The sequence below is a fragment of the Lathyrus oleraceus genome, chromosome 1 (assembly GCF_024323335.1).
Source record: "Lathyrus oleraceus cultivar Zhongwan6 chromosome 1, CAAS_Psat_ZW6_1.0, whole genome shotgun sequence".
NCBI lineage: Eukaryota > Viridiplantae > Streptophyta > Magnoliopsida > Fabales > Fabaceae > Lathyrus > Lathyrus oleraceus.
The window spans coordinates 97,587,766-97,605,106 of NC_066579.1; the positions used below are offsets into that span (position 1 = coordinate 97,587,766).

The window sequence follows — 17,341 nt, forward strand, 5'->3', positions numbered from 1 at the left end:
TATATATATATATATATATATATATATATATATATATATATATATATATATAATATATATATATATATATATATATATATATATATATATATATATATATATATATATATTATATATATATATATATATATATATATATATATACTAATAAACTGATATATACTAAATCTTTTTAAAAATATTTATCTAATATTCTATAGTTTTTTTTATAAGAAATATTAAAAAATTAACATATTTGATTTACATATATTAAATTAAATACATGAACTTTCTTTTAAATAGAAGGATAAAAGGACGAGTGAGAATATTATAAGATAATTTCTGTAATATACTAAACTAGTTAATCACACGTTATTGAAAGCTTTATCTACAAAATACTATTTATAGTATTATCCTTCTGGCTGGCTCAACCATATTCTACTCTCTTAGGATATCTATCCCTTTCTCACCGACACCAAAAGTAAAATACTCCATACCTATTTTTATCATCTTAAATTTAAATATTCTTCAACATAATATTGGAGTGCCATGTGCCCCTAAAAATTATGTATTATTCAACCTTGACTCTTGACTCATCAACTGTTCTTAACGTATTCTAACCGTCCTTAACTACCCTCACATCCTCAATGCCACGTGCCTTTTTTTATTTCACAAGAAAATTGAAAATAAATATTTATTTTATTGCAAAATCTCAACTATCACACCCACACCAATTATAAAAACACCACAAAATAAAAAAACACTAATATCAAAATCAACATTCACCACAAAATAAAAAACACTAATATACATAAGTATTTATTAATTTAAATCAAAAGTAATCACATCAAAATCTTTTAATTTATCATTAAAAAATTAATTATGTTATTCATGAATACAAATGAAAATATTCAAGAAAAAACACAACATTAATATGAGTTGTAGAGTATTCGATGGGTGAAGTAGAGGTTCGCCCAACCAAAAACAAGACAAACAACCAAGTGAGTTAAAAGCTAGTTGGACGATGTTAAAAGGCAACCTTCCATAATCTTTCTTGTTAGGCAATGTTAAAATATCGTTGGACAATGTTAAAGTTCATTAAGAAAAATAAGGCTCGTTGGGCGAAAACAAAAGTGGTTCAGATGACCTATGGGCTAAGTAAATTCAAGGAGAAAGAAGGGTTGGCTCGCTCGGCGAAAATAGGGTCAGGCTACGCAAAAATACGACGGTAAAACCCACTTGTGTAAGATAGAAATGACTTATTGGTTAATAAAGGCAAGTTCTCTAAGCGAGCTAAAGGCCCCGCTGAGCTAAAATGCATGCACAAACCACTGTAAATAGAGGTCATAGCCACTCCGTTTGAGATATATTGAAAAAGATTTGAGAGAAACTTTTGGATATTTTTGACATAGTTTGTTGTTACATTCACAAAGAAACAAGAACGCACACACGCACGTTCGCACATACACACACACACATGCACGCACGCACACATCCACACACACAGAGAGAGAGAGAGAGAGAGAGAGAGAGAGAGAGAGATCAAAGGTGAATGTTTGAGAAATCAACATATATGACATTAAACTTCTTTCTTCTAAGTATTCATTGTACAACTACTATGAGTAAGAGTAGCTGATTTCTCTTTTGTTAGGGGTATATGTAGTCATTCGAATATTCATGTATAAATCTTGATCATGGTGTTTTACGTAAATATCTAATTATGCTTTAATATTAATGAATTTCTTCATGCTTAATGCTTATTTTAGAGTAGCTAACTAGAACATGTTTTCATGATTTTGGAATGATATTTAGAGATACTTTTTATCATTAGATCCAAGATATTCATCAGCTATAAGCTAAAGTATATAGATAAACTTAGATAGAGCATCTGCATAAACTATCGAATATTAATGTTATCATATTGGTTAATAGGATGAGAGATCGTTTATTAGGTAATATGATTGACTTAATGATATTTATTTAGAGGTAAACAACAAACACATAGCGATATGTAGTAAGGTTAATTGGTAATTAGAAATGCATATTACTAATAACGATAGTACATGAATACATGACAATACAATCTAACCCCAACAAGCTTTCTCATATGTCAAAACTCAAATATTATTTACCGTTATTCCAGTATTGAGTTCTCAACACAGACAAACTTTCATAAAGATTCCTTAAAACAATAAGAATTATTGAATGGATTTTGAAATCACATTAGTCTCTATGGATACGATAAACTAAATACATATTTATTTTTGTTCTAGAATAATATTTTAGTCTTAATCATGCATGGTCCATCCCAATTGGTTACGAGTTTCTCGTCAACAACATTTTTTCCTCCAACATCGGTTAGTCTCAACACGAGATCCCCAATTTTAAATTCTCGGGGTCAGACTCGCTTGTTATATTTGGTCATTGCCGCCTACTTGACGATGATGCTCATGAGAGTAGTGGGCATCCTTATCTCTTATAGGAAGTTTACCTCCTCCATAATCACTTATGCATTATCCTTTTATAACAACGAGTGCATCTATAGTAACGACTTTTTGGTTTGGGCTTCTCCTTTGACTTATGCAACCACGAGTTAGGAGTTTGTTCTCAATCTAACTCTCTTTGCCCCCATCCCGGCGGCCAAGGTGAGGCCGATAATAATTGCTTCATACTCGGGTTAATTATTGGTGGTAGAAAACTTAAAACATAGAGATACTTCGGTTATTAGACTAGCTATATCCTCTAAGATTAAGTCGGCTTCGTTTTACAAACGACCCACTTGTAAACACTACCCATGTATGAGCTACTTTTGTCATGCCTATGGTCAACTCTGCTATGAAGTCTACGAATAATTGTGCTTTCACTGCTTTTCTTGATTCAAAGAAAACATCAAATTCATATATATCGATAGACCACATTGTTAGCCGTCCTACTAGATCCAGACGGTGAAACACTTGTTTCAATGGTAAGTCGGTTCAGACAACTATGGTGTGGTCTATGAAATAACATTTTAACTTCTTGGATGCAGTTACTAATATCGGTGTTGCCTTCTCTATCTTTTGATAGCGCGTCTCTGGTCCGACCATGGTCTTTGAGATAAAATAAACTAGACTTTGACACCACTATTCTATTATTGAACTTGAATTATTGGTGAATTTATGTGGTGGATTCTTGATGCGATGATGCAAATATCTATTGTAGTGACGAAAAAGTGGACTTGCAAGATTAACACTTCAATATTCAAATCAATGAGTGAACAAAAAAGAATAGAATGAATTATGATCAGAATGATACATTTAAGAGCATATGTGATGATTTAAATACAGGGCATAGTAATTGAGCTTGTGCCGTATAGAGAAAATTTATAATTGATTCAGTACAAATTATTAAGCACAGTCCATAAAAATTGAAGAGATATAATGTTTTTATAATCTTCATTCTCTATAAATATTCAAATTTTTACTGTATAATAGGGATGCCTATTTAGTCATCATTATTAATGTTCTTATACACTTTAAAATGAATAATAAAAAATCTATTAAAATCACCCATCAAAAAAATATAATAGAGATGCCTATTTAGTGGCCATTTCTAACGTTCTCATACATTGTAAATTGAATAATAAAAAATCTATTGAAATCACTCATCCGAAAAAGATTTTCTTTAGAATAATTATATTTTTCAATTTTTAATACAATAACCATCTTTTCCTATAATATATTAGAATATTCATGTTTCAAACAAAAAAATCCAAATTAAAAAAGAGACGTAAATGACAGTGTCGCATGAACTAAAAGTGATCTCATGCGCCACATTCACTAGCGCATGCACCACCAATGCAATTGTCTTATTGACATCAATGTTATAGGACAAAGAGGAGATGTCAATAGGTGTGACACCTATGTGTATTCCTTATATATATAAATAGATCTTTTATTCCCCACCATTTTCACACATCTTCTCATTTTATTCTTAAGTTTTTCTTCAAATTTTCTAACATGATTATTAAAAGAAATGACTATGTTTGTTATTCGATTCTCAACCCTGAGTTGAAGATCAGACTTTGGAACACCCAGACTGTGAGCATCTTGAGAGGAGTTTGAACCATTGGTTAGATAGAGAGATTAAAGACAGTGAAAAAACTAGAAGAATTCATATGCTTATTTCAGTGTTCAACGTTGTGAATAAGAATAACGAAGCACATTGTGCACACGAGTAAATTAAAATTGATATTGATGTCCATGTTATGATGCATGTACCAAATGATATTATTTTGATGGTTGTAATCTCTTAGATATATTTTAAGTGTTAAGTACTTTTATTTGTTCTTCGTGTTGTTGGTTTAGCCATGTTTATGTTTGCTTTGTTGTAATCAAAATTTGTATTCAATATTAAATATCTTGGTTACAAAAAATAAATTACATATAAAGAGTGCATACAATAATTATGTTGTGGAGCTTGTTCTAAGATTGAGACAACGTGTCTGTGTGTGTCTGGGTTGACGACATACACCACATACTCTTACCATTATGTCATCCAAATACATATTGGTCCTAATATGTGTGTTGTTAGGGCGACCCTTTTTCTTCCATCATATTTTTTAATTGTGCCAAATTATGTCCCCTTGATATGTAGGCAAATATTCCTCATTTTTTACCACCGGGAAACTATTGTTGTACACATTGAATATGTTTATGACTTTGTAAACGACATATAAATACTTGGAAGGGTACTGGCAAGCATATGGACATGCCACAATGACATGTGAGCAAGGCATACAAAAGGCTTGTTACTTTTCGCAGTCACACCAACCTCTATTTAGTTTGACCCGATAGTATCCCTTTGGCCTCCCCTCATTATGGTCCATTGTCTCTTATACACTGAAAATATGTTTATGACGGTCAAAGATTGTAACCCCATGTGTGTTAGCTTTGAAAGTTTCCTCCTTAATAAATTTCATACAACTTTCACTAAGCAACTACGCCAATTCTAACACTGAACTTAACTTTGAACCTTTGGTCGCGAACATTGACCCTAACCCAAAATAGGTTGCTCTCACCAACATAGTTATGGGTAGATTTCTGATGCCTTTGAAGACAAAGTTCATTAATTACACAAGATATTTTGTCACGCGGCTCCATTGTTGACCGTTGTCAAATGCCCTGGTCCACTTTTCCACTGCAATATTATCAGTTCACCTTAACGCATCCGCATTTGACAATCTAATCTCTTCGCGCTAGTGTTGGAACGATGGTTGAGTTAACATATACCTGCGTTCACAGCTTTTTTCCACAGCGTCTTGTCTCTAATCTCTCGCATGAAGTTTTATGCAATATGTCTAATACAGTAGACACACATAGAAGAAGGATCTTGCCAACCGTTATAAGGGTTATTGTATGCACTCTTAATAGATGCATGTCTGTCTGAAATCAAACAAAAATTGAGTTGCGGAGCAACGTGTATTCGAAGATTCTTGACAAAGAAACTCCATCCACCAGTAGTCTCACATTCAACCATAGCAAAGGCAATAGGAAAGATATTATTGTTGACATCTTGTACCAATGTTATGAGTAATGTTCCTTTACATTTCTTGTACAACCATGTTCCATCAATTTGAATAATAGATATGCAGAACATAAAACCTTTGATACATGTTTGATATGCCCATAAAAGTAGAGGGAATATTATATTTCTACTAACACAAGTTCTATTTGGCGTAAATGCTGGAAATGTATCCAAATTTGCAACAGTTCCCGAAGAATATGTCTTAAGTGATTACCAAACCACATACACCCAACAAGCAACCGAACATGATTACCAAGCCACATACACCCAACAAATAATCAAACATGATTACCAAACCACATACACCCAAATCCACCACCAATGCATGTCAAACACTCAAACACAAAACCAAGAACATGACCCATACCACCAACAAACATATGTCGCCACCATATTTTACCATGACACCGATGAGGCATATGATACCACAATTTTCTGTTGTAACACTCAACCACCATACACCCAAACATCACATCACCAAAGCACTCAAACATCACATTGTCAAAACACCAAACCAACACATGCCTACCAAACACCACGATAATCATTGCTTCGTTTTCAAACTGAACCAATGTCCCAATTCAACTGATCATCTCACCCACCCGTAACCTAACCAACACGATCATACTACAACGACATGGACATCAAACTCGATTATGTCAACGCGTTCTAATGTAGATGGCAAGAGATGCTAGATTTCATGGAAAACACTAATATCCCAGGGACTTCGTACCAAACACCTCAGGTGAATCTTGAGAGGTACCTAACACCTCAGGGGAATCGTGGGTGGCCTCAACGACAAAAGACAACGTCGGGGGTGTGGAACTGATGGTCGTTACGATCAAGCGGGTCGTTAAAATAATATTAGTATTTTTTTTCAATTTTATTAGTATTTAACCAAACCTATTGACGTCTCTTTGTTCTGTAACACATGTGTCAGGCCTATTGACGCTTTGGTGGTGTATGTGTCAGTGTGTATGATGCTTGGGTTCATTTTAAATTCATGCGTCAATGTCTGCGACACTCCTTTTTTATTGCAGATTTTTTTTTGTTTGAAACATAAGTACTTTGATATATTATGGAAAAAGATGATTATTATAGTAAAAGAAATTAAAAAACATGATTATTCTAAAAAAGATTTCTAAAAAAAGAAAACTATAATCATTTGGGTTAATGCATAATTGAGAACAATTTCTTTTGTCTCAAATCAACTAACTTAATTAAGTAATTTATTATATAAAATAATATTTTTCTAAAATAATAATAATAATAATAATAATAATAATAATATTATTATTATTATTATAGTGATGATGTATTCAGATTTTTTTTAAAAAATAATCATGTTTTTCAAAAATAAAATACGAAAATAACCACATTTTCAATATTTTTCACACAACTTCTTATCCTTCAACCTCATTTTCTTTCATTCTACTTCAATCTTCTTCAATTTTTTTGTTCTGTAACCATGTCTGAATACATTCACAAGAAAAATGTCGATTTAATTTTTTCAGCCGTCGCACCTCCGATAAAGATTCGACTTTGGAATATAGATTCGTTTGAACGTCTTAATTGGATGTTGAACCGTTGGTTAGATGGAGAAATTGCAGATGATGAAAGGATTAGAAGGATTCAATGACTTGTGTCCACGTTCAACCAAAATGGAGAAGTGCGTGATTGAGTGGATATTAAGACTGACAGAGACGTTCACAGGATGATGCATAATATATTCAAAATTGTTTTGATGGTTGTAATTGCTTAGTTATAGTAATTGTATTTTAATTGTTTGTGTTGTTTGTGTTGTTGTTTATGTGTTGTTTTTTTGTTGAATGTGTTGTATTTGTTTGTGATGGTATTTTCTCACAAAGTTATCATATGAAATAAATTTTGTTTTTTATATATTGCAAAAGAGGTACATGTAAATTTATCTTGTTGTGCTCATTCCAACACTAGGACAATTAGTACGATTTTGACCTGGCTGACGGCATGAACTACATAATCGAACCATTTTATTCGTCGTATCCATTTCGGTTCGAATACGGGTGCTGTTTGGGCAACCCTTTTTCTTTCTTCGCATAACTTCATTGTGCCAGAGAATATCCCATTAATATTCTGGCCAGTAATCCTCTTTTGCAACAACTGAAAAACTAATTTTGTAAACATTGAATAGGCTTATGACTTTGTAAATGTCTGATAGTAAGTATGATGGATCCCTTTGAACCTTTGAACATGCCGCAATGACATGAGATCACTTTGTGTCTAATGAATTTCATTGAAGCATCACTGAACAACTGCCCATATTGCAACATTGAACTCCATTTGGAATGTTTCGTCTCAAACAACGCCCCTAGCCTGAAATATGTTGTCTGCACTAAAGTGGTTATAGGTAGGTTTCAGATGCCTTTGAAGACAGAGTTCATTGATTCCACAAGATTTGTTGTCATGTGGCCCTAATGTTGACCGTTGTCGTATGGCCTAGTCCACTTCTCCAATGGAATATTATCGATCCACCGTAATGCATATGCGTTTGATAATCTGATGTCTTCGCGGTAGTGTTTAAAAGAAGGTTCTGATAATGTGTTACCTGCATTAACAACCTTCTTCGACAATGTTTTGTCTTTGATCTCCCGCAGAAAATTATGAGTAATATGTCTAATGCATAAGACATTCGTCGACGAAGGATCCTGCCAGCCATTATCAATGTTTTTGTATGCACTGACTATCGAAGGGTGTCGGTCAGAGATCAAACATAAGTTAGGTTTAGGAGCAACGTGCAATCTGAGATTTCTTAGGAAAAAACTCCATCCCTTAACAATCTCCCCTTCAACTAGGGCAAAGGCGATTGGACAAATGTTATTGTTGCCATCTTGTGCCATTGTCGTCAGTAGCGTTCCTTTATATTTCTCGTACAACCATGTACCATCAATTTGTATGATAGGTTTACAGAAAGTAAAACCTTTGATGCATGGTTGATACGCCCAGAAGAGACAGTGGAATATTCCATTTCCAATAGCACAAGTCCCGTTTGGGGTATACGCCGACAACGTTTCCAACTTGATAATAGTCCCTAGAGCATATTATTTAAGAGCCAACAAGTATTTTGGAAGTTGTTTATAAGACTCCTCCCAATTGTCATACACTTTTTCCACCACCTTTGTCCTAGTTATCCAAGCCTTCCTATATGATGGAGTATAGTTGTATTGTGCTACAATATGCGAGATTATTGTACTCACCTTTAACGACGGATTGCCGCTAATGACAGACAAAATTTCATCGCATATTAACTGAGAGCTAAGTTCCTGATGGTCTTGCATTGGGTTCGTGAGCATGCATGTGTGAACTGGACCCATGGATTCAATCCCCTAAGAATCACTCCTCTTCCGGTACGAAGCTGACAACCTGAAAAGGCAGTGCTCATTTCGACAATAAATTTTGTACCTCATTGCATTAGTCATATCAACTCTGTAATCAGCTGATAGTTTCATGTGAAATTTTTTAATAGCTTTTACACAATCTTCTTTTATGCGAAATATGTCTCCTTCTTTCAATGATCCTTGAATTTGAACATAAGGATTGTAAAATACATCTGATGAAGGTTCATCGACACTCAAATTCAAGCTTGTCATGTGTTGAGGTGGACAATACACATGACTAGCTGGCAATGGCTCCTCTTCTTCTTGGTCGTTCACCATTGAACCAACTAATAACTCGACTTCTTCTTCTTCCTCATCTATAACATTGACCTCAGCTTGTTCGTCGTCATCAGTTTCACAAGATCCTTGTGACTGATTAATAAACTGAGACACTTGTTATTGTTGTGGTAATATATACATTTGAGACAACTTGTACGTTTTATTCATGCGCATATTTGGTGCAAGCATGAGGTTGGTCAAGAATGTCGTCACTCGCCCCGGTAAATGAGAAGCCATTCATATTCCCGTTTGCAACAAAGTAAGTTTAAAATTTTACCATATAATTAATTAGACTTTATATTATAATTAACTGTAAATAATATTTTTCAATTGTTTTTATCTAGGTGGTCAGTTAGAGGGATGAACTACAATAGGTGTCTGAAACACGTTATAGTAGTCTATCGTAATCTATTGGATCACATTAGACCAAACGATGTAATACTCCTACACAACTCTATTTTGATTTAAAAATAACTATCAAAGTATTTATCATCTAATCATATCATATTGTTGTATAGTTTATCTGGAGGCCATATCTGGGTCTTGATCATCAGGTTAACCATGATGATGTTGTAGTTTGGACATCAAAAACACCAATTATCTGGTTCACTACTATGGAGATGCACCAAAGTGACAGCGTAAAATTGCAGTTTGGCATGCAACAACAAATTCCAGAACCTCCGACATGTTTGGGAGATTGGCATAAAAAAAGAGTCAATGCACAATGGGATTATTCCGACTGGAGAGACTTCACAAAAGAGACGTGTCGTCATTGGAGGAATCGACGACAACACATCTTAAACGAACCAGCCATACATGGTGCTAGACCAACTCAACAGTTTATGGCATGGTTTAGGTCGGTTATAATGCAACAATTTATGTTTGAGCCAAGATATTTGATTGATCCACGCCAACTAGCTTCGTCATCATACGCCCAACAACAAGTCCCCGTCCAAGAACAATGTCAACCCATCCAAACCCAACGACCAACCTCATATCATCAACCTACCATATACACCCAACAACCCAACACCCAACCTCGTAACCCATTCATGCGACACACCCAACCTCAAAACCAAGAATCAAACCGTACCCACCAACAACCATACGCAGCCAACACAATAGTCTATAGCTTAGATGATTCATACAATTCATGCCATCGTATCCCCCCACCAATGATCACCCAAACATCCCATCACCACAACACCCAACCATTGTTTAACTATAAGACATCCTAGGAATCATTGCTTCGTTTTCAAAACGATTCAATGTCACAATTCGGGCAACTATACCGTCCATAATTCACCCAATCACATCAACTCAACTACGACAATATGGACACCGAACTCAATTACGGAAGCGCCGCTGGCGAGAATCCCCCAGCTATTGGGAACAAATGATAACACATCTATCAAATACAGTTGGACTTTCCATCAGACCTTCACGCCAGCCACCATTGGATCATGTCAGCACTCAAAGACTCCAAACACCTCACGAAAATCGTGGAAGACCTCGAAGACAAACTAACGCACCTGGATGTGGAACAGGGGGACATTTTAATTGGGTCGGTCATTAGATTTTTTGTCAATTCCATATAATTTTTATTATAACATAAATATAATTTTTATTTTCAATATTTTTTATTTAATAATTAAATTAACATTTAAAGTTAAATAAAATAAAAAATTAAAGGTGCATGCGCTAGATGCATTGGTGCATGCGCTAGATGTATTGGTGCATACACTAAGTAGTGTATGTATACATCAATGCATCACATGCATGCGTCAAGAGACATGACGCCTACATGCATACTCATTGGAAGCATGCACCAACTCCAATAACGTCTCATCTTAAGGTTAAGCACATCAGTTTGAAAATAACTATTTTGGTTTTTTTTTTTTAAATAATTATTTAAGAAATTAATTTAAAAAATATGATTATTTTTAAAAAAATATGATTATTTTTAAAAAAATATGATTATTTTTAAAAAAATATGATTATTTTTAAAAAAATAATCATGTATTTAAGTTTACTATAAATACAGAGTTCGAGATATTAAATTGACAACGATTTAAATAATATTAAAATAAAAAAAAAGTATTTTAGAATAGAAAAAATAAAAACAAAAAGAAGAAAAGGAAAGATAGAAAGACACGCACACCAACTTTAAAAACACCACAAAATAAAAAGGTGACACTAATATCAAAACCAACCTTCACCACACCTTCGGTTGGGTCCCACTCAGTGCATCACAATTCATTTTCTTTTCATCTATAAATACACTTCAATTTCTTGCTTATTCAAAACCAAGCACAAACAAGTTGTTATTCACTTCATCACTATACACCACACTAACACCATTCTTCCATTTTCAATTAATTACCCAAACCTCAAAAAAATGTCTCCTCCAAATCCAACCTTAAACTCAAACAAAAACAACATCACCACAACCAAACACCTTAATTCTTGTTCCAATTCACCCTTCACCTTCACGTTATCCGAGTCAACTCTAAAAGTCAACAATCACATCATCCTCTCTGATGTCCCCAAAAACATCACCACCACAACTACTTCCACCACCACCACCACCACCAACGGTTGCTTCCTCGGCTTCAAAGCCACCGATTCGAAAAGCCGCCATGTGGCACCCATTGGAAAACTCAAAAACATAAACTTCACAAGCATATTCCGGTTCAAAGTATGGTGGTCCACTCTTTGGACCGGTTCAAACGGCAAAGACATCGAAACCGAAACTCAATTTCTCATGCTCCAAAACTCGGATCCAAATCCAGGTTCGGATCCAAACACGGGTCGGCCCTATGTTTTATTTCTCCCCATAATAGAAGGTCCATTTCGCGCTTCTCTGCAATCCGATGAAAACGACAACGTTTTAGTCTGCGTCGAGAGTGGTTCAACTTCAATAACAAAATCTCAATACGACACTGTCGTTTACCTTCATGCAGGTAACGATCCATTTAAGCTAGTAAAAGAAGCCATGAAAACTGTGAGGGGCCACTTAGGAACTTTCAAGCTTCTAGAAGAAAAAACTGTACCGGGCATAGTAGAGAAATTTGGATGGTGTACATGGGATGCATTTTATCTTAAGGTACACCCTCAAGGAATTTGGGAAGGTGTTAAAAATTTAACTAATGGTGGTTGTCCGCCTGGCTTTGTTTTAATCGACGATGGTTGGCAATCTATAGCCCACGATGATGATCCGATTAATACTAACGATGGGATCAATCGAACGGACGCAGGTGAACAGATGCCATGTAGGTTAATTAAATTCGAAGAGAATTATAAATTTAAGGATTATAAGAATGGATTAGGGTTAGGTGGATTTGTTAAGGAATTAAAAAAAGATTTTGAGAGTGTTGAGTATGTGTATGTATGGCATGCTTTGTGTGGTTATTGGGGTGGGATAAGACCTGGTGTTGAGGGTTTACCTGAAGCTACTGTGGAGAAACCTAAGTTGACCGTTGGATTAGAAACTACTATGGAAGATTTGGCTGTGGATAAGATTGTTAATAATGGTGTAGGGTTAGTTCCTCCTCATTTGGTTGAGCAAATGTATGAAGGTCTTCATTCTCTTTTGGAAGATTCTGGAATTGATGGGGTCAAAGTTGACGTCATCCATGTAAGTATTTTTATTTTTATTTTAACAACTTTTTCTTTCTTTATACTCTTTACGGTTCTAGTTTTTTTAGTTTAATAACGAAATTAATTTCTTTATCTTAAATTCCAGTCATTTTTATCCTCTTGTCACATATTTGTACTAAAAATAGATGATTTGTGAAATTTTTAATGAGGTGTTCCTTGTCAAATGTGACACATCATTATATAAATTCATGTGGAATGTGACATGTCAACCATATAACTGAGATGTAAGAGGATGAAAAAGTAATTAATATTTTCTTAATATACTTTATTAAAAATAAGTTTGACTAATAATTATAATTATATATGTATTAAAATTTATTTATTTATTTATTCATATCATATTTTATGTGATCATATATTTATTGTTTAGTATGGTTATTATTCTCTTAAGAAATATATATATATATATATATATATATATATATATATATATATATATATATATATATATATATATATATATATATATATATATATATATATATATATATATATATATATATATATATATATATATATATATATTTGTTTCATATTTTCATGAGATATTGATCTTAGAGAATTATAAAAAAAATTAAAAATAATATGTACTCTTTTTTAATTAGTGGATAAAATTATAAATTATTAAAAACCACTCAAATATTTAACTGAATGGAAATAAGGTGTTAAATATATATTTTAAAATCCCTTCTTACATTTTATATATATATATATATATATATATATATATATATATATATATATATATATATATATATATATATATATATATATATATATATATATAAAGTTATTTAGTTATGTCGGCATGTTTCACAAATTAAGGCATAAAATAAGGTCAAACTGTAGGGCCAATTTCATTATCCATAATGTTTTGGTCGGCACGTTATCTTTGTATTTTTAAATTAAATTGAAATATTCACTTTTAGAATGTCAAGGCAGGACAAGCTTTTTCTTTATTGACTTTACTATTATTTTACAATGTATTTAGATTTTTTTAAGGAAAAAAATTATACATCGACCGAATATAAATTATTTTAATGACATAATATATTAATAAATTTTTATTGAATGGTTTTGACATTTTCTTTTTTGGTTGATATATTTTATAATCAGTTGCTAGAGATGGTGTGTGAGAAATATGGTGGAAGAGTTGATTTAGCAAAAGCATATTACAAAGCTCTCACAACTTCAGTGAAGAAACATTTCAATGGTAATGGTGTCATTGCTAGCATGGAGCATTGCAATGATTTCATGTTACTTGGAACCGAAGCCATATCCCTCGGTCGTGTCGGTATGTCACACAAACCAACTTTCTTACCTTAACCAGTAATACACACATGCATCTACACATGACACTTATATATTAACTACTAATACACAATGCATGTACACATGACACATATATGTATCTGCACATGTATCTCCACGTGACACTTTCATTTGTGTTGTGTACGAAAAAAAACCTTAATTAAAAAAATTTGATTTACTTTTCTAGGTGATGATTTTTGGTGCACTGACCCTTCTGGTGATCCAAATGGGACATATTGGTTACAAGGATGTCACATGGTGCATTGTGCATATAATAGTTTATGGATGGGAAATTTCATTCAACCAGATTGGGATATGTTTCAATCTACACACCCTTGTGCAACTTTCCATGCAGCTTCTAGAGCCATATCTGGTGGACCTATTTACATAAGTGACACTGTTGGAAATCACAATTTTGAACTTCTTAAGACCTTAGCTTTGCCAGATGGTACTATCCTTAGATGTGAATATTATGCCCTACCAACTAAGGATTGTCTCTTTGCTGACCCTTTACATGATGGCAAAACAATGCTCAAAATATGGAACCTCAATAAGGTGAACCTTCCCTCCTCACTTTCATAACAATATATTCTAATTTGAATTTGAATTCATCTCAATTTCCGGTCATATCATTATCGGCGTGTAGAAACTATGAGTCCTAATCTTCTACGGTCTATTTGATTTTGCAATCAGACGTAGGGTTTAAGGAGTTGGAGATCCAGAGTTCAATCTGCGTTTAATATAATATTAACTATTGCTAATTTGTGATTAAAAAATATTCATCTTTCACAATCTGCGTTTGATAATGTTTTTTTTTTTTTGTAATAGTACACCGGAGTTCTTGGTGTGTTTAACTGTCAAGGAGGAGGATGGTTTCGTGACATAAGATCAAACAAATGTGCATCTGAATTTTCTCATTTGGTTTCAACTAAGATCAACATCAAAGACATTGAATGGGAAAGTGGGAAAAATCCAATTTCCATTGAAAGTGTACAACTTTTTGCTCTATATTTCAGCCAAGCCAAAAAGCTCAAACTATTCTCTCCATCTGACACTGAAGAGATCTCCTTAGAACCATTCAATTTTGAGCTTATAACTGTTTCTCCTATCACTTTATTTCCTAAAAAGTCCTTGAAGTTTGCTCCTATTGGTTTGGTGAATATGTTAAACAATGGAGGGGCAATTCAGTCATTTGAATTTGATGAGGATAAAGATTTGATTAAAGTTGGAGTTAGAGGAAGTGGTGAAATGAGAGTGTTTGCATCAGAGAAACCAAAGATTTGTAGAATTGATGGCAAAGAAGTTGGTTTTGAATATGAAGATTTCATGGTTGTGATTCAAGTACCATGGCCTAGTTCTTCCAAATTTTCTTCTGTTCAGTATATATTTTGAGCATTGGATTAGATTATGGACACTTTCAAACTTATGATTTTGTTTTGGTTTTTACATAGGACAATGTTTAAGTTAAGGGGCTTTTTGTTTATCCCTTATTTGGATTTTGTTGTATAACTTGCTTTTTAGTTCTACCTTACTACCTTACTAGTATGTGAAGAAATAAGTTAGTGAGGGATTTAACTATTGTATCATTTAGAAAAGCTATTTTATTGCTTTACTTAAAAAAGAATATTAATTATAAAATATTTTTATATTCTCTCCGTTCTATAATTAGTGATTCATTTGGAATAAAAGAATATCTTAAAATGAATGGTCATTTTTAATTTTCAATGTGCTTTTTCCAATTTTACTCTCTAATTAATATTATTTTCATCATTTGCAATACATAATAAGAGTAGTTTAGTAAAAATATCATTATTTTTTATATATATATTTTTTTTAATCCGTGTGAAATTGTCAATTGAGTCATTCATTATAAGACAAAAAAAGTACGGTTAATCAATAAGGGACGTGTATCCTACTAAATCATATTTTAATTTTTAAAATATTAATATGATATAGTTGAATGTTAAAATTTTAATGGATAATGATATAAATTATTTTATACCGAAAGACTTTTCACTCCATTTAATCTTATATATACATGATATTTTCTTTTTCTCCTTCCAAAATCGAAGAAAAGCATTGAACTTGATGATAAACGCTATCTATCGCTTGAACATAAATGTCTGTAAAATTTTCAACCCAATATTAGGTAAATATGTTTAATCCTAAGAGCCTTTAAGAAAATAATTGTACGAATGTCATCCATCCTGAGTGTTGCCATGAAAAATAATCTGTGAGCGTTCCCACGCTCAAGATAATAACAAAGTCGTCATCGAATTTTATTTATTCCAAAAGTAAAAGAAAAATATTGATAAAATCCTTTAAAAAAAGAAGATGGTCGTCGCAACCAAATTCAAATTCGTGAGTCAATTATGCAGTGGGAAGATATTAGCACCCTTCACATCTGTTGTACTAAACGGGAACCATTTAGTCAGATCTGCGAATAGAATGTTAGCTTTCGTTATTTATTTTCTTCTAATTATCAAAAGTTTAAAAGGAAAAGGAAAATGTCACAAAAAGATTTTTATTTGGGTGTTTAACAAGATTGCAGGTCTTGCTCCTACGTATCCTCAAGTGTGATGAGGAATTCAAAGATACGTAGTTCTGGGAAAAACGAAAGATGTTTTTGGATTTTTTGTTATAATGCTTGACGAGACGTTGAATCTCGTTCCTACGTATCCTCAGGTGCGATGAGGAACTCAAAGCTACATAGTTCTTGGTTGAAAATTATGTATTGGTTGATTGATTTTATTGAACAAATGTTTAGATCATATAATAGCGGTTAAACGTTGCTTGTATATTCGCAATTGGAGGCTTAAACATTTGCTTACATCGCAATATAACAAACTAAATAGTGTTCGTTTATGAAAAAAGTTTTCGATCGTGCGGGGGCGAGAAAACATAAATTTGATTGGTTGAGGTTGTTTTAGGTGGAAGACGAGTATTCACACAGCGAGCTCTACAGCCAATATTCAAATACTTGGGGGGAAAAAAGGTCTACAACCAATTAGTCATTTTTCGTCCAAACTTATTGTAAAATATGTGAGGCGAATTGAGTAATGGTTCCTTAACGGAAGACGAGTATTCACACAGTGAGCTGTCAATGTCCAGATACTCGGGGAAGAAAGAGGCCT

At 33.1% G+C, this 17,341-nt stretch overlaps 1 protein-coding gene across 1 annotated transcript; it reads left to right on the forward strand.

Moving 5' to 3' along the window:
- The first annotated feature begins 11,525 nt into the window (after positions 1-11,525).
- Positions 11,526-15,858, forward strand: LOC127119107 (galactinol--sucrose galactosyltransferase). Its single transcript, XM_051049307.1, has 4 exons — positions 11,526-12,873; positions 14,013-14,190; positions 14,395-14,762; positions 15,036-15,858. The coding sequence occupies exons 1-4, from the start codon at positions 11,635-11,637 to the stop codon at positions 15,597-15,599; spliced, it is 2,349 nt and encodes a 782-aa protein (XP_050905264.1). The 5' UTR covers positions 11,526-11,634; the 3' UTR covers positions 15,600-15,858.
- The last annotated feature ends 1,483 nt before the right edge of the window (positions 15,859-17,341 follow it).

Coding starts and splice junctions, on each gene's coding strand:
- LOC127119107 (XM_051049307.1), top strand. CDS start 11,635: ATGTCTCCTCCAAATCCAACCTTAAACTCAAACAAAAACAACATCACC. Junction 14,191..14,394: donor CATATCCCTCGGTCGTGTCG/GTATGTCACACA, acceptor TTACTTTTCTAG/GTGATGATTTTTGGTGCACT. Junction 14,763..15,035: donor AAATATGGAACCTCAATAAG/GTGAACCTTCCC, acceptor TTTTTGTAATAG/TACACCGGAGTTCTTGGTGT.